We start from the raw sequence: 19,205 nt of genomic DNA, 5'->3' as shown, positions 1-19,205 counted from the left end.
CCAAAGTATTATCTTTCTTTTTTCTTAATTCTGGACATTTTGGGTCCCCACGTTGGTTATGTTTTCTTATCTAATTAATTAAAATTTATATAAACTTACAATTATTAACCTTGCTATGTTAATATTTAAGGGTTTTTATTAGTTAATGTAAATTTATGTAAAATAACGACAATTTCAATATTAAAATCAATACGTCTTACAAATTTACATTTATGAGAGGAAAATAATATAAATTCAACTTTAACAATGGAAAATGTCTTTCGTGGTCATGAAAATATTAATGAATAAATTTAGTTATATTTAACTTACTCGAATCTTTAGAAACGCTTGCATTTCAAAATGGTGAAATATAAGAAATTAGTATCGACACTGTTCGGAAAGTATCGTCGGAGTTAAGTAACAAAGAAATAATTTCTCCGTCGAGAAATAGTCGGGGCAATTTAACTACTATGTTGCATGTAGTAGCCACTTTCGGCTTTTCTTTGTTCTGTCCAGTTTCATTGTTAAAAAAAGGCTAAATATAATATTGCTGTTTTTTTTCTCATTTGAATATGTACATTCGCATTTTAAATATTCGTCTAATAAAATATCAAAAAACTTGGTTTTAGACGTAATAAGTCGAGACAGGAATTACGAAATTTTCATAAGACTACAGAGAATAATGTTGAATAAAAATAAAGAATAATAAAAATTGTTACGGACTACAACATTTGTATTAAAAGCAAATGACGTGGGTATTACGACTACAATTTTTTAAACTTTGACTCTACAAAAGTTTTAATTGTGTCTCTAATTAGTTATAATAAGGAATGGAATACCTTTTGTTTCGTATTATTTACTTTTCCACTTTTATTATCACATTATATTTATTTACGGCCTGTAAACTTGAAGGTAAGTACCGCGACCTACAGACTTGAAATTTGGGGCTTTTGCTAGGATCTTATGAAATTCATCATCAGAAAGACATTTCTTGGGATAAAAGTTTCTATAAGGGATATTTTTTCCAGCAGAATTTTTTGATAATAGAGGGAAGCAATTTTCAATACGTCTTTCGAGATTTTTTTCAAATTTAATCTGTAACCAAAACGGGGAGGTGAATACTAGACTTCAGATAGAATATTAGATTTAAACTGGACACGAAATAATTCATAGGCAACAGAAAACAATAATATACGAATAAGTAAGAGTCTAATTTGAAATTACTTTTCAAACATGAAAATCTATCAGCAACAAAAGCAGGTTGCGTTGTTCACATCCAACCTTTTCCATGTAACAACAAAACAAACGAACGTCATCAACAAATTGGCTCATAATTACCTTAGAGACAGTATTTGCGTATGTTATAATTTATTGAATTGTTTTGATTCAAAGAAAAATTCGTACTTAATCTATGGAAAATAGACAGAATTTTTACTTTTACTTAATCCGGGCTGAAGGATAAATTACCAGATAATTTATTTTTGAATGTTTTCATAACGATACTCTTAATACATTGCTTCGTTAAATCCCAGGTGAATTTAACATTTCCCTCCTTTACTACTTCGCTTTTGTGATTTTCATATTATTTATGATATGTAGTTTTGTTTGTATTAGTTTATTAACAATAATACAAGTACAAAAGTATTTATGTTCGTAATAATAATTAAATTATTATACAATAATAGTTAACGACATAATTATCATTTCCTTTTTCTTCCTTTTCATTATTTAATGCAGTAAATTAAAAAAAAATACAATAAATCGTGTTATAAAACTTTATTGTTAGTAATTATTAGGTAATTAACATAATTATATGCTTATACATCCACAATCCAAGTCGAAATCGAAATCAAATCTATCGAGTTATCAATTAAATCTTCACCATTCGGAATTGCAACCAGCATTATTTGACCTCCCTAAGGATCCGGTATCCCATCCAGAGCCAAAAGAACTCGCTGCACCATATCCATTGCCGAAGCTTCGAACACCAGCGCCGGTAGCCCCTTCCCAACTAGATGACCGAGCGAGAGATCCATGTACTGGTGACACTCGTGCATTGGTTGTTGGGTTGCTATCAAAACTGCCCCATCCACGGTTACCTGAAATAGTTTTCAATTTTCAAGGTTAGGATAGTTAATATGCCTTATGAAGTTTAACCAGTTTCAGTTTAAAACAATAAATATAATTTATTGAAACAAAACAAAGTACAATATAATGGAACCCCATGATTCCTGAACTAACAGTGACCTTGTATCTTATTAGAAAGGAATTCAAACATTTACCAAATTTAGACCCCAAAGTAACTAAGCCTTAGCACAAATCGAGATATTGTACATAATGAAATGAAGCAGTAAGTACCTTTAAATTAGCGAATCTATTACAGTAAAATATAAATACCTGGAGAACGAATAATCCTACCGGCATCAACCAAAGCAAATAATGCCATGATGGCTACCAAATATCTTACTTTAAACTGAAAACATACGACATTTTGTTAATAAGTGAATGTTTATAACAGGTGAACCAGAAATTTAACACAGTTAACGTTAATGTGGAAAAGAAGTGTATAAAATTATTTGTATTTAAAAATAAAAATAAATTATTTCTTTGATTATGAATATTGATCGAATTTTACCAATGATTCTGAGACTGAAAGAATGATTTTAATAATCCGTGTTACAAAAAATTTTTTACAGTCAACTTACCAGCATGTCGCAGAGGTTTAATAATTAAATCGCAACACTTCGACTTATATAGGTGCTTAAATTTTAGACCTTTGTTATTTTCGTGCATTTAACCAGTTCGAATTATGTCACTCTATTCATAACACTAATAAGTATCACGCAAAAGTCGTTAGATGACAAAAATGTTATTGTCACGAAGCATGTTTTACTTATTTTCATTGTACTTCTCTCTTTGTACTTGTGAATGTTTTTTTGTTCAATTAATTACCTCTATACTGTAAATTAAACACTAGATTATGCCAGATATAGCTTGGATCAATTATTATATTTTAAACGTAGTATAAATTACATTTAAATAACGAACGAGGCATAAATTACAATACAATCATTCAATATAGAAATAATACGGTAATATTTTGTTGTTAACCCACAAATTCTAAGCTAGACAAAAATATGTTTAAATTATTTGACGATTGCTTGTCGCTAACAAGCGTGACCTTGTGCCTCATGTCGCGTCTTTTGTCGTCTACCAATGTTCGAAGCTTTATGATATTAGACCTCAATTTAACCTTAAAATCAAGACTGTTTACTGCTACAATTATTTTTATAACATCTGGGTTCAACGTGATAGTAGTTCGTTTTATTAATGTGGAATAACAAGTTGCATAATGATATTACATTGTGATTAACAACTCTTTCTCTGCACTGTTGTAATCACGTGACAATCACGGCATATGAATCAATTTAATTAGAAATGTTTACATCAGAAATCACATATTAAAATTACGTATCACGAGAGTCTAAAGGTGGCCGAGTGGGGTGAGTGATGATTCGCTGCGTTCAGATTTATTACACTTGGATTGTTTTGCTTTGATTGCAGTTTATATAATCGAAAAAATAATGTACACTTTTTGTTTTGTTTTTAGTTGTATGATTTGTCAATTCTCAAAAAGAGAAAAAAATTCTTCAGCTATTTACCTTCAGTTATTTATTTGAGTACTAACTATAGCCCGCAAAATCCGTCCGCGCAAAATTAAGAAAACCTTAATTTGTAGCCTATGTGTTTTTACAGAATATGTTCTACATCTATACCAAATTTCAACGAGATCCATGCAGTCGTTCTGGAGATACCTTCAAACAAACATCTATCTATTCTTTTATCCATCCATCCAACCAAATTCGCATTTATAATATTTGTAAGGTTTACTTAATCTTTGTAAATATTACTTAATTAGTAGTTGTTAGATATTTGGCCAATGTATTAATTGATTTAATCCTTAGTTCAGAACTATATTAACCCTAAATCTGTTACCTCGACGTGACAAAATGATGGTGTACCACATTAATAAAGAGCAATTAAGATAGACCAATATAAAGGCTACTAGGCTTATTTCCAGATAACAAACAGACCATGGGTTTCTGAGTCCAAAATAGCCGTTTGAAACATATTGATATCTCGGTTTTGTCAAAGATCAAAGACAGGGATGACGATATGTTTTATACAGAGGTTTTGGTATCTGTAACCCACCGTTATTGTTCACTAGTAACAATGACCTTGAATCTTGAAAAAAATCATTTGCCCACGCCTTCATCGGCATTTAAAAAAAACTTAGTAGTCTTTGAGTAATTTCAGACAATGACCTATCTCTATGCAAATTTTATTTCTTATATGGTTATATAGCTATAATTTGTTGCTAGGATATTTTTTACATAAATGCTGAAATAATTTCGGTATGAAGAATTACAGCAGTAGTTACTATTTAATTGTAAGTATTATAACACGTTGAGCGCCACGCTTTTATATAATTATTAATAACTATGATAAAATATATTTGAAGATACAGTATTTTATTTGTCTTATGTAAAACTTTATCGCTTTTCATCACTTACTTTATGTAGTACTTGCCGGAATAATCAAAGGATGTCAAACGCCACTTTCTTTACCAGAGTTCGCACTATGAAGCTTTAACATTTGAAAAATGTTATTAAAACAAACCGATATCAACGCAGATGTTATGAGTAATTACATGTATTATCTTACTAATATTATAAATGTGAATGTTTGGATGGATAGATGTTTGTTTGAAGGTATCTCCAGAATGGCTAAACGGATCTTGATGAAATTTGGCATAGATTTAGAACATAGTCTGGAAGAAGACATAGGTTACTAAATAAGTTTCTTTTAACTCCGCGCGGATGGAGTCGCGGGCGATAGCTAGTCTTAGATATATGTAATACTTTACAAGTTTTATTAACTATTGCTTGACAAATGACTAAAACTTAAAACGAGGAAAAACACATTTTTTCTGCAAGCGTATTAACTTGTTATGATTACCTGTTAACCATAGATAATTGAGTTCGTTTTGACCTTTTGTTACGAACATACACACAAATTCAATGGCGGGAATTATTTATTTTACGAATGTAGATGCTCTAAGACAATAATTAATTTATATCATTGTAATGAATTATTCATTTTGGTGTAACTATGCGGTATCAGCGTATTGTAATCGGCGAACGAAGTCGCATACAAAAACTTTGTATACTAGTGACGTCACGTCGTTAATGCGTTAACGGAACGCTTAGCTAGCCTTTGACGACAGTAAAATAATTAATTGTGGAATTTGACGTGTATATAAACATAAATTTAAAGCAGAAAACCGACCTTTCTTTTAAGAGATGTAACTTTTTTCGTCTCAAGGTTCAAAATGACCTTAAATAATAATTCATGATCATGACACCAACGTACGACTTTCAGTTACGATCGAAGTCCAAACACGTGTTAATGTTATCTTTGACTGCCGCAAAAACGTGATGCAGTGCTCAAGTAAATTAAGTTAAATGTGGAAAAATATGTTATCTCTATAATAATATGTAATTAATTAAAATTAAAATGACATAAAAATAAAAACAAATAGCAATTAATCGTAATAAAATTACGTTTTGCTAACTACAATATATTTTTTATTCGGATGCATATCTTACTAATATTATAAATGCGAATGTTTAGATGGATGGTGGGAAGTATGGATGTTTATTTGAAGGTATTTTCAGACAGGCAGAACGAATCTTGATGAAATTTGGTATACATATAGAGCATCGTCTGGAAGAACACATAGGCTACTAATTATTTTTTTTTAGTTCCGCGCGGACGGAGTCGCTTGCTACAGCTAGTGGAAATAAACGTATTATCATACAGTTAGTCATACATCTATTTGTAGCAAGTGACAAGTGCTTAATCCAAATCACCCGACTCTCCAGAGCGCGTCCTGTTGATGCACGGCCCAGACTTTTATCACTTACCGCCCACTATATCGTAAGATGTATGTATCGAGCTCTTAATACTTTTATTGGTGGCTTATTATACATAAAACTGACACCCGAAACCTAGTGGAATAACCATTTAGCTCTCTGCCTTGTTGACAAAGCGAAACGTAAATGGAGAGAGATGAAAACGAAACGTAAATGTAACAAAGAGTAGATCAGGATTGCTTAGGATTTCAAAAATGTTGTGTTCAAACTGATTTTTTTTAATTTTCATTCAATTAGAAATACGAAATTCCCCTTCGATTTTATACAAAACGACACTTCAAAGTCTCATCTAATAGCGCAATTAACCCATCTTACGTTTACGTATTATGTCAAATATTTAAATGCTTAGCAAATGATATAAGATATATTTATTAGGTATGTACTTTGTAAGATAAACATCAATATTGGGTACATAATATTAGGTTTCAAACTAGCAATGTATCTACATATGACGTACATAAAAATTCTGTGTTTTTACTTTACTTGCTTAGGTCAAATTATGTCATTGGGGGTCTCCTCCGCTCGTCTGTTGTTTGTTAGCTAAATGTCGGTTTTTATACTGTGTAAAAAAATCATCATCATCAGCACGATGTTTCACCAAAATACAGTCCGATAAATGTACATAATACATATGTAAATGGAAATTAGAACAAAACATTGGTACTTTGATCTGAACCCGGGACACACAGATTACAAATCAAACACTTAACCCTTGAGCCACTGACGCTCGTGTCAAGGTATTAATAAAATAATATTGCTAAGGGTGTCTTCTAAACGATAATTTATTGATCCATTATTTAGATAAATGCCAAAGTTCTTTACGGAACATCTGTTCTGGGACAGGACATCAGTTCTATGGTCCCAAAACGATTTAAGACGGAAACCCTGTACAAAACTTATTGGTCAAAAAGACAAGTGGAGGTGGTTGACTGATTTTGAAATGTTTTTATGATTTAATTTTTTACTTACATGAGCCATCTTATTCTCGAGTTGATGATAAAAGTAAAACGCGCGTAAGATCCCCGAATTCCTAGAAATGTATTTTTTTATAGTTCTAGGAAAATACGAGTATGAAAAGTTATCCTTTTTGATTATTGCGGTACGATACGTTTATGAGATCGTCATTCCAACTCCAATGTTTTGGAAGTTTTCAATGTTTTTGTAATCGGATTCCATGTTCGATGTTTTGATTAACAAATTATGTTATATCGCTTAGAACCCTTTTGAATAATAGGTAAGTTAAAATTTAGTTCACGTTTCAACTTATATAAATATTATTTAATTCCTGAACGAAATAAATTAAAATACATTATTTCCGATATAAACAATTGGTTTTATAGAAACAGGTGTGCTTGGTGTTTATTTAATTTATAAGTCGATAATAACAATATTATATTTGCATTATTAATAATGGTACAAAGTCAAAACAATAAAATATATTTTGTAAAAATTGCTAATAATAAATTGTAATAGCAATATAATGGAAGACAAACGACTTATTTGCGAATTTATTTAAACATGAATGCTTTTTTTCAAGGCTCCGTACAAATATTGCAATTTGTAAAACGTTTTGCAAGATATTTACACTGACAATGTTATATGACAACTTTATATGCTACATATTTTTTTGAACATTGACTAGTTTACGAAACATCATCAGCTGTACGTCTATATCAAGGGATTCGAACCTACCCTAAATTAGAGGTCATCATCAGCTCTCTATATATCCCATGTATTAAGGGTCTCGGAGCTTGTCCTAAGTTATGGTGTCTAGGCCATTGACAACCACGCTGGCCCAGTGAGGGTTGCATGACGATGTTTTCCTTCACCGTAAGAATGTCGGATAAATGTACATATAAGTCGAAAAACACATTGGTGGGCGGGATTCGAACCCAGGTCCTGCAGATTACAAGTAAAATGCTTAACCCCTGAGCAACCGTTCCTCTCTTAAGTGAATTTAGGGGTTTCTAATCATAATGTGTTCGCTGCGAGAAGAGCTGAAAGGGAAACTGTAGAATAAAATATTTAAAGAATTTCTATAGAATAACTTTGAGTTTAGCACTTTACTAAAAACAAAAGGAATTTGTAGGGTTCTGCAAGCTTATAGCCCAAAATGTAGTCAACATAATATATTTTTTTCAGTAATGACAGTTTTTGTCTATTGATAAATAAAAAAAGAATATGTAAAGTCTCTTAATCCACATGTAGATGTAAACAAGATAAAAACAACCATAAAGTGTATTCCCTTAATCGAATTATGGTTAGAAACTAAAATTTTGTTACAAAATACTGGAGTTGATGGAGTGAGCGTGCGTTAGTCAGTTAAAAGCAGAATAATAAGAAATATTATGATTTTTCTGTTAATTTTTTTTTTTTGAAATATGATTTGTAGAGATAGCAGATAAATTGATTTCATTATAATATATCTAAACATATACAAAATATCAGCAAATGGAAATTTTATTCCGCTTGGTAGTGACATAGAGACCCCTATTTTCCGCGTGGGTCGTGAGAGACGACATGTTCGCGTCGCGTCGGTCATCTTTACAATCGTAATAGCATAATGGCAATCTATAAAATCGCTTTAAACGAATTTTCATTCGCAGTCTTTCGCGACAACTAAATCTGAACGCAGCTCGTGAACGTTTTCGTTTTTAAATATTAAGTTCAGTGTGAATTGTTTGTGGTTATTTCATTAATTATAAAAAGGTATAAAACTTATTAATTTAATTCTAACAGTTTCAAGTTTATTCGTGAATTAATTCGGTGCAGCGGAATTAAATTTTCTGGAATCGTTTTCTTTCATTAGTGCAATCAGAAGTGAGTTCTTTCATTTATTATTTCAATTGTCATTTAAATTTTTCTTTTATTTATTGTAATTAAAGAAACATGTCTTATTCTTAACAATTACATTTACTAAAAACATGTTACAATAATTTTATTAAATGGAAATTAATTTCAAAGTAATGTATATGTAAATTATATTATTTAAATTAAGTAGTAAATATTAAATTAAATAAAGAAAAATTAATTAAAAAAAATGTAAAATTTATGTTTCATATTTATTTATTGAAAAGAATATTTTTCACATATTCTTATTTAATTTTAAATTCGATGCAACATTTTTTTTAACCATTCAAAATTGTAGAAATTTCCTGGATTACACATCAATTAACACTTGCGTAAGATTCGTGGAACAGTAATGATTCGATAGTGTAATTAGCTGTTGGTATAGATATTGAATTAGCGAATAGAGAACTTGAACTGGCGATGCTACGTTCTCATTTATCTCGATCATCGTTCGATTGTGTCCCTCGACGTCATATGTCACGCCACTATGTACGTATCCGAACTCACAATTGTCAATTGTTCCCGCCAAAAGTTGTTATTGAATTTGCAAACATTTATCTTATTATCTTACTAATATTATAAATGCATATGTTTAGATGGATGGATGTTTGTTCGAAGGTACCTCCAGAAGGTCAGAACGGAACTCCATGATATTTGGCATACATATATTATAGAAAATAGTCTAGAAGAACACAGACTTCTAATTATGTTTTTCTTAATTCCGGATCGACGGAGTCCCGGGCGACCGCTAATCTTTATATAAACTATATAGAGATAAGCAAAGAAGAATAGTAGTCAGTCTAATAATACTAGTTTCAATCTCCTTAATCAAAATAATGTAGACAGAGCTCGGTACGACTTTGATCCTGATCGTTGCCATGGTTACACGGTAGATCTTTTATGATTCATGACTTCTAGGACATAATACGAGCTTCCGTATTGCGCCGTTTATGACTAATCAATCGTAATATCCATAAACTGCAAGAGAACTTATCATACATATAACGAATCCCAATCGGTATTATTTTATCCCCCTCGCCCAAACACTGAACTAACACATTGCAATTTTTGTTTTATAATTCTAACATCTTACTAATATTATGCTTGCGAATGTTTGGATCAATGGATGGATGTTTGTTTGATTGTATGGATGTCACTGAAATTTGGCATATATGTAGAACATAGCGTGGAAGAACACATAGGCTGATAATAACGTTTTTTTTATATTCCGCGCGGACGAGGTCGCGGGCGACAGCTAATAATCATATAAAGCGAGTCGTTACTTTACCTTATAAAGTTTACGTTAAAATGATGAATCCTGAATGTCTTTTTTATATAAAAACGTGTAATAATAAAAAAAAACGAACAAACATCGAAACAATATAATGATGACACGCATAAATATATTGTTAGATGTATATTATTTTATCAATTAATTAATTTATTGCATGTAACAAATCTGAACGATCTGAAATATACGAATACTTCAGAAGGGACGCTAATATGTTACCTTGTAGAATTTTATTATGATTTTAGATTTACAATAAAATCCAATCAACTTATTAGAGAACGAATAGACATTGTTGATTTATGTAAGAATATAACATATTAAAGTGGCATCACTTCCTACTACTACATTGTGTGATGTTACAAATCCAATTTCACAATACATGTGATAGTGTTAATTAAATAACAATGACAATTGAAATAATAATAATAATACATTGTAGGAAAATTATTCATACTAATGTATTAACTAATGCAACATCGCAAGTATTAGTTCTTATACATTCATTAAGTAATTTTATGTATTTTTTTCAATGAAAATGTATTTTAAATAATTTAATCACGTTTATAATGACAAATTTAACCGTAACAGCTTAAAAGTTGAGTTCACCTCCGCCTAATATTAAGAGTTCGAATCGAATCCTCTTCATTGATTTTCTATTTCTTAAAGCTAAGTAACCTTTGGCTACGTATTACTTATTCTATAAGATGTGTCCAATTAATATCAGTTACTAACATTATAAACCGAATTGATATACAAAATTTATCTATACTAAGGACACTAGTACCTTCGTATTCTCTGTTCTATACAACAGTCTAAGACGATTAAAAAGTTTAAAATCACAGACAGGCAATTGTTTTGAGAAATATAGGGCGGCAATTCTCCAATGCGTCTACGCTAGGGTTAAACAAAACAGTATACTCGTGGATGCACTGCTAAATAGCGAATGGTATCTTGATACTGTTGACCTTCAGTGTTTTAATTTAAACATTATAACCCATAATTGTGACAAGGTTCACGACACAATATGCATGTGTTTTACGAACAACTCGCCTGTAGATATTGACTAGAACCCATTGTCGAATAAAAAAATATTCATCAACGCACTCATTTCATTACAAGTAAATATCTTTTAATAAATATAATTTATTTAAATTAAACAACTGATTAGAAATCCTAATTTTAATAAAATTAATTTGAATGAAATGCTTCTTCTGACTTCGTAGTTTCTATTTCTTTTTTAAGAGTATAAAATCGCGGGAATTACCTTTTCTTCTTTACTCTGTAATCGCAAAATAGAAGTAGATATGGGTCATTATTTTTTTAATGTTTTATTTTTAGTATTTTTGTAGTCTATCTGTTCAAGTCACATATATAATTCTTGACCTAACCAAATAATGACCTTAACATTTGGGACTCTAGCGCTCGACATCGCCCAATACTATTCTTAAAATTGTTTAAGTATTTTTATTACAAAAAAGTTTATTTTTAAACTTAATTATATAATACCCATTTCACAATGTCAATATTTTGAAGTTTTTTTTTATTAAGGTTTTGCAAATAAAACCCATTTTTTATACAAAGTTTATCGGCCAATATAATCATTATTCGCACGTGTTGCAAATGTAATAAGGTCATACTCGGAGTTGCATCAATGTGTCGGTGTGTGAGCATTGAATCGTAAAATAGCAATAGAGTTGCAACTACTGTAAACGCAAAATTTAATTATAACAAGCAATACTTAATATGTAAAGCCCTTCGAACAAAAGGCGACGTAAATCGTCGCATCATGAATGATTGCGTCGCGAGAATCGCGTTCCCCGCGCTTAGTGCATACAACTATCGACACTAGTATCGACTGCGTATACACGGTAAGCAATCTTTTGTGACATTGGTATATACATCGAGTGTCGTAGTTACAATCTTTGTCTCCACAAATCTCTGCATGTGACTACAATTCAGTGTCAATACGCAGTGATAATCGCAAAAGTTCGTTGGCCTTGAACTGATAAAATTCGCAAAGTTTAGAGCCTAAGACATAACTAATGTTACATGTATATTGCTATGTCAAGAGTTCACTGAAATCGGTAGTAAAGGTCCTCGACTATACATCTTCCATTATATGCATGATCACATAAACATTCATTATTATTGTCTTGTTATTGTCACGTGACCTTCTAGATTTTTTTTTTGCAGTTTTAGGGACAATACGTTTTTTCAATGACGTCAGTCATTAAAATTTATTTATTTTTGTTTGGTTTAAATTATACAGACATTGAGCCTTGTCGTAGTTATTCAATCAGTTTCCTTCATTATACGTCTTACGTAAATGAGTTTAATAAAAAACTTCATTTTCTCTTAACGTCGCCTCTATATAGTCTATATAACCTTTGTTTAACCTTTACAGTGAGTAAAGATTTTATTCATTACATTAGACTTATTTTGAACTTGACATTAATGAAAAAGGGCCAGAGAACCTTTTTTGGTGTTGAGAGTGTTGTCGTGGGTCAAAACCCACTAATTAAGCAACCAGTTATATTTTACATCCTGAAATTTATTTCCTATCGATTTCGCACACATAAATATAAAATAAAATATTTATTATTTAATTGTATGGTTAAAGAATTTTATGGTCGTTTTTACCAACTCCCATCTCATGTATGACCTCTTTCCAACATTCCATGCTTACTTTCTTCCCTTTTCTACTTTTGTAGCTATCCACATTCTAAGTATCTCACTACTAAGTATTACTTTCTTGTTGGTATACCGATCCACGATACCACGCTAGACTTTTGCTTCACAATTTTCTGTGAATGGCTTAGATTTATAATATTTTCCATCCATAATAATAATAAAAAAACAATAAATAACACACCTAACATTAAATCGCTTCATAAGCAATAAAAATTAATTATCTTCTACGTATTAAATTAAATCGTTATTATGTGTGATTAATTATCGTGCGCCTTTAGCAAATAAATGACAAGTGTTGTCATAATTATAAGCACACAAAGTAAAATATTTCGGCCACATCACCAGTTAACAGGGCCCAGGGTCAAGCGCATTTGTCCATTATGAAAAAAGAACAGACGTGCGAGTTAATGCAAAAAATTCAAGAATACAATATTAGGTGACGTCTAAGTTAACTTTGAACATTGCTCCTAACGACTCAAGACGTACAATAAAGAACATCTAAATATTATAAAACTTTTAAGAATCTATATTTCTTTTGTTCAATTCGACAAGTTAATGTGTTTTGAGTAGTATAGACCGACAAGGATATCTAACCCGGTGGAATAAAGTCCAAACTAAATTAAGGTAGCACTCTAGCGCCCTCCTGTCAATGTCAAAAGGTACATTCCGTACTGTAAGTCTAATGTTCAGTTTTTTCTCTCTTATACCATTCTCTATGCCCTTGTATATTTCACATATTTTCTGACAGATCTAATAACGAAAGAAAAGGCTATTTTCATTGGTATACTTTGATAAAAATATTCCTTTTTTTCACTTGTCAATGAAAACCAATTTATATAAAAAAGATCAAGTCAATTATTATTCCAAATTATTTACCTAACCTTAGAAAAATGATGATCATTTTTCAACTTTTTTACTGCAAAGATACAAATGTACATTTATATTAATTTTTATTTGACTTTTTCTTTAGCAAAGTCAAAACGAGAATCGTAATGTAAAACAATGAATTTGTAGTTCTTTTTTATTTACTGCGTATTAACTAATAATATCAACCACATCTTTGACTTGCGCATTACTAAAAAGTAACAGATATTTCCAATTTAACGACAAATGAAAGCGACTAACTTTTGCTTGCGTCTTCGCCCGCGTGCATTGTTTTAAAGAAATGGTTGACGCTTTAAATCGCTATAGCTTTCTTATTAATAAACTAATGGCGCAATTTCTTTAGTAGATAACTATGTCGATACATCCCATGAGAGGAGTCCCCCCCGCATACGAGCGCTAACGACTAATGAAACTTTGACCTAAATGATAATTTTTAAAACTTAAATATGCTTAATAGTAAAATACCAAATTCGGATAAGCCGTCTGAGATTAGCGTGATTAAATGTTAAGATGATTAAAAAACAGAACACAGACAAGAATATTAGGTAATATAGTTATGTATATATGTATCTTCTTTGACGTAGTTATATGTTAATCAATTATTAATATGCATACGTTTAAAAATTTAAACATTTATGTAGTTGGTAAAGTTAACAAAATTATGGATAAACACATACATTCATGAAAAGGGTCTTAAAAGGTTAAGTTTAATCCATTACGTTAGTCTTCAGACCTTGGCATTGACCCACTTTTTACACGCACCCGCTTACAGCATCTGCGGATATGTGTAATAAAAAGATTATGAATAAGGAAATAAACTCAGTAAATATCGTAAAAAAGAAGTCGATATTGCTCCATGAATTCGTGTAATGTTGACAGACTTGAATACCAATTTTTGAAATTTTTATGCGACTACTGATTTGACTTTTTAAAGATACTGGTTGCTGCGAGTTTTGAAAAATTACGTGCATTTTTGAAAAATAAAGTGCGTGCAAAATTATTCCATAAAAACCCGAGATGCACTTTATTGAATCCTTATCTCGTATGTACAAATAAATACTATAATTTAATTATTTAAGCATAAGTTAAACGTAAGTCTTAATTCTATATAAAAAGATTTTTATAACAAATATCACCCGTTACAAAATTTCTTATAGCAAAAATTGCTCTTCTGATGTATCAACGTTCTTAGCGTCATTGGTAAAGCGATTGTAGAATAAAATTCACAATTTATTTTAAGACTACTTTGTTAACCACAACTCCCTTTAATGTTTAAAGAAAGATGCCGCCTCAAGGGCAACAAAACGCAGAATCCTGGGCGCTGTTCGAAGCAGACGCTAAAGCTGCCGATCCGATAATAGTTCCACCGTCCGCTGAGAAGAGGAAATGGGAGATAGTATGGAGGAATGTCATACTCTTTGCTCTTTTGCATTTGACCGGACTGTACGGTGCTTATCTCTTCTTCTTTAAAGCGATGTGGTCAACAAGTCTATTTGGTAAGAATTACATAATTCATTATTTAAAAACTTCCATTACTGCAAATCATGTTTTTCACTATGTTTACAATAACAACTTATTATTAAAAATTAAAAATTATGTGTTGACAATGAACATAAATATTTTTTATTTTTTTTAAGTAACGCCCCGTAAGGTGACATACGATTGGCATATGTAAATAAGTGCATGTACCCAAGTAGGTGCCTACTTTAAATTTATAAATTAAAATATATTATCTCGGAGATGCACAAAAAAATCTAACTTATAATTTTTTAACTTTGAATTTAAAGTAAGTCTGAAACTTCAAAGGATAATTGTATTTTGTGATGGAAAAATTTCAGCTCTTTTTTTACGAAGTTAGTTATTAACATTTGCTGTGGTAAAAGCTTTTAATTTGTAATCTGCTAGTGGGTTCGAATCCCGTTATGCACCAACGTGTTTTTCTATTTTCGATTTATATGTACATTTATCCGACGTTCTCCGACGGTGAAGGAAAACATCGTGATGCAAAATGCACAACTGCGAAGATGTAGGTGAAGTCAACCAACCCTCAGTGGGCCAGCGTGATTGACTATGGCCTAGTCACCCCAGAATTAGGACTGGTTCCAAGACCCAGTGTGTGAGTCTGAGAGTGTGAGAGAATCCAAGAGTGGTGATGATGATGATTATTATAATATAAAGTGTAATCACAATGGTAATATTTCAATTGAATAAATTTGGTTTCAGCATTTATTTTGTACATTTGCTCTGGGCTTGGTATTACGGCAGGGGCGCACCGGCTATGGGCCCACAAATCCTACAAGGCCAAACTGCCACTGCGGGTGATGCTTACACTCTTCAATACAATAGCTTTCCAGGTAAGTGAATATTGTATAGGTTACAATATTTTATTAACTTGCAATGATGATGATGACAATAATGATAGTGATGATGAAGTAATAGTTTGATTACTGATAGCATTCAGATAAAAAAATATTATTAATCAAAACCTATATTTAATAATTACGAATAGTAAATCCATTGTCCAATAATAAATTCCTTGACAAATTGTAAGTTTTGGTAAGTATTTCTTATTTTCTAATCATCTTTGGTACCATATCAACAAAATAGTGTTATAAAAATCCTATAATGCAACATGCTCTTTTACGAGAGGAGACGCTATTGTGGTTAGTCCTACATACTTAGGCTTATAACTCAAAATACAGCTTCTTTCCGATAAAGATCAGGGCATAGCCACCGGGGCAAATAATTTTAGCGGACTATACCAATAAAAATTTGTCATACATATTGTAAACTTTAGTCACATTAATGCAGCGTGACAGATTGCCCGAGATCATGACTGTCTGTCTGGCAGAGAACACGTGGTAAACATGCGCTATCCACCACACCTTTGACATACAATTATCAATATATTTAACCCTGCCCTCTAGATAATAAAATATCAGTCATTGTAATTATTTTACTTTCATCTCTAACATCGTAAAATTCCGCATAACGATTATTATTATAACATTGACATTTGATATGAATATAGTTTGAAATGGTGTGTTCTATCGGAAATATTCCGCGTCCTTCAAACGACATTATGGTCAGATTATGTTATCTTTGAATGACATCCAGCATAGTCTGGAAAGGTTCACGACTCCTTGAACCATCTTAACCTATCATTGTTTAGTACTAAGATTTTTTTTTTAAATTGAAACTACATCGTTTATTTTATAGTCAAAATAATTTTATATAATTAATGCTCTGACTAACAGTTGTTTTAAAACATAAATACCTCTTTGTCAAAAGTCAACAATGCGTCAGTAAGAATTGATACGGCCTGATGCTCGTTTGCTTCACTTTTCCTATACAAAGCAAGCTAAATGCATTTAATACTTTGTTAAAGGATTCCGTGCTGGACTGGGCCCGTGACCATAGGATGCATCACAAGTATTCGGAAACCGACGCCGACCCTCACAACGCGACTCGTGGCTTTTTCTTCTCCCACGTCGGCTGGCTGCTTGTGAAGAAACATCCCCAGATAAAGGCCAAAGGCAAGACGCTTGAAATGAATGACCTTTGGGCTGATCCCGTACTACGTTTCCAGAAGAAGTGAGCATATTTTTCTCAATTATTACCTTCATTGACTGCAGTGGCGTCCTCAAAACGTTTCAAATGAAATAAACGAATTTATTAAATTATTGAACTTTAAATTCATTATTGGCTATACATATCGAATTTAATTAATACTCACGTATAGTTAAAGCATTGTAATTTATTAAATATAAATAAGCACTCAGCTTAGCTCATGATATATTTGTTAAAAACTTGTTGAGTAATTAACCACTTATCTATGTTTACTTTGCATCAAAAGTAATATTTATTAAAAACCTATCTTGTTACAAAGTTTGTTATTACATTTATTAAACAAAGATGAATGTATGATACAGCTAACTATTATTATGCACTAGGAATAAAACAATAAAAAAATATGACATGAAAATTACAGTGTCTTTAAGATACCAAAATCTAGATTGTTTTACATACATCCTGAACTTCAATAATTGAAGTCCAACAGTGTACAATAATACTTCCAAACTATGTTCTAAATGTATGGCAAATTTCAGCCGATCTGGAGATACCTTCAAACAAACATCCATCTATCCATCCATTCTTCTAAACATTCGCATTATGTAACGCATTGTTATACATTTACAATATAATTTGAATTACTATATTTCTTTTCAGGTACTACCTACTGATAATGCCTTTATGTTGTTTCATTCTGCCCACCTACATCCCTACACTTTGGGGCGAATCTTTGTGGAATGCGTTTTATGTCTGCGCTGTATTCCGCTACGTATATGTTCTCAACGTGACTTGGTTGGTCAATTCCTGGGCCCACTTGTGGGGCTCCAAACCTTACGACAGGCACATAAATCCCGTCGAAACTAAACCAGTTTCCTTGGTCGTGCTCGGAGAAGGCTTCCATAATTATCATCACACATTCCCCTGGGATTACAAAACTGCAGAATTGGGAGATTACTCTCTTAACTTTACCAAAATGTTTATAGACAGTATGGCCAAGATCGGTTTGGCTTACGACTTGAAAACTGTATCAACTGAGATTATCGAGAAGAGAGTAAAGAGGACTGGTGACGGAAGCCATAGTGTATGGGGCTGGGATGACAAAGACGTTAACGCAGAAGAGAAGAAAGTTGCTCAGATAATAAATCCCAAAGAAGAATGAAAGGAACACGTTAACAATTGAATGTTCTATGCTAAGCTGTATAAGTCACAATAGAATTAGATTAACTGAGTCGAATGTGACAGATTTGTGATAATTTCAATAAGTCTGCTATGTCATGTAATCTTTGTTTTTTTTTGTAAGTCCGATTAGAATATATATAACGGAGATTTTAACATCTTCGTGAAGCAATACAGATGACAATCATAAATATAGCTTACCTACATATTTTCTATTTTTATACTTTGAAATATAAAAATATAAATGTATTTGTAGATTTCGGGTAAATGTGCTAAAAATACGAGACATTTTTGGCTTCATTGGCTAAGGTTGCAATGGCTTTGTAATTGCATTGCTCAATATAAACATAAGTGTATGAGTTACGAAGTCAAGTAGGTTTTAGGTAGATTATTATTTATTATCCTGGATAACCAAATATAAAATAAACTATTGTATCAAATTAAAATTAAGATAGTTAATGGTAACGTTTGTCGTAATAATACTGTTTTGTAATATTTATTATTTATACATAAACGAAGCTAATTAAATGGTGTTTTATATTCTATTCTTTCATTTTCTTTAATCAAACATTCAACATAGAGATTTTGAACCGATGGAATAAAAAGTTGATGTGGTTTCCGATAGGAAACACCCTACTTCCTGAACTTAGATATTTGTAACAAATGTTCTCTTTCCATATATTTTGTAGATTCGAAGATACGGTATCAATACTATATCCAACAAATTATAAGTAAATTTTGATTACATTAAAGGATTAAGTATA

The 19,205-nt window shown here is 31.4% G+C and overlaps 2 protein-coding genes across 5 annotated transcripts; one reads left to right on the top strand and one right to left on the bottom strand.

The window, feature by feature from the left end:
* Nucleotides 1-1,740: 1,740 nt before the first annotated feature.
* Nucleotides 1,741-2,778, bottom strand: LOC106124964 (uncharacterized). Its single transcript, XM_013322015.1, has 3 exons — nt 2,685-2,778; nt 2,377-2,452; nt 1,741-2,078 (listed from the first exon to the last, which is right to left on the bottom strand). The coding sequence occupies exons 1-3, from the start codon at nt 2,688-2,690 to the stop codon at nt 1,858-1,860; spliced, it is 303 nt and encodes a 100-aa protein (XP_013177469.1). The 5' UTR covers nt 2,691-2,778; the 3' UTR covers nt 1,741-1,857.
* Nucleotides 2,779-8,561: 5,783 nt separating this feature from the next.
* Nucleotides 8,562-18,986, top strand: Desat3 (acyl-CoA desaturase). Of its 4 annotated transcripts, none has more exons than XM_013323651.1 (5): nt 8,562-8,684; nt 14,975-15,188; nt 15,916-16,046; nt 17,081-17,286; nt 17,923-18,986. In XM_013323651.1, the coding sequence occupies exons 2-5, from the start codon at nt 14,975-14,977 to the stop codon at nt 18,422-18,424; spliced, it is 1,053 nt and encodes a 350-aa protein (XP_013179105.1). In that variant the 5' UTR covers nt 8,562-8,684; the 3' UTR covers nt 18,425-18,986. The 4 variants fall into 4 exon arrangements, with proteins under 4 accessions (XP_013179105.1, XP_013179080.1, XP_013179097.1 ...); XM_013323626.1 differs by having other exon boundaries at nt 14,971-15,188; XM_013323643.1 differs by having other exon boundaries at nt 8,562-8,795.
* Nucleotides 18,987-19,205: the final 219 nt, after the last annotated feature.

The sequence above is a fragment of the Papilio xuthus genome, unplaced genomic scaffold, assembly GCF_000836235.2.
Source record: "Papilio xuthus unplaced genomic scaffold, Pxut_1.1 DF828952.1, whole genome shotgun sequence".
NCBI classification, from domain to species: domain Eukaryota; kingdom Metazoa; phylum Arthropoda; class Insecta; order Lepidoptera; family Papilionidae; genus Papilio; species Papilio xuthus.
Note: the sequence above shows the minus strand (reverse complement) of the source record. Positions and strands in the feature narration are given on the sequence as shown.

Excerpts from the sequence above, each read along its gene's own strand:
- LOC106124964 (XM_013322015.1), bottom strand. Across the intron at positions 2,079-2,376 it reads TAGGATTATTCGTTCTCCAG|GTAACCGTGGATGGGGCAGT; the intron begins GTATTTATATTT and ends AAACTATTTCAG.
- Desat3 (XM_013323651.1), top strand. The coding sequence starts at position 14,975 with ATGCCGCCTCAAGGGCAACAAAACGCAGAATCCTGGGCGCTGTTCGAA. Across the intron at positions 15,189-15,915 it reads GTGGTCAACAAGTCTATTTG|CATTTATTTTGTACATTTGC; the intron begins GTAAGAATTACA and ends ATTTGGTTTCAG. Across the intron at positions 17,287-17,922 it reads GTACTACGTTTCCAGAAGAA|GTACTACCTACTGATAATGC; the intron begins GTGAGCATATTT and ends ATTTCTTTTCAG.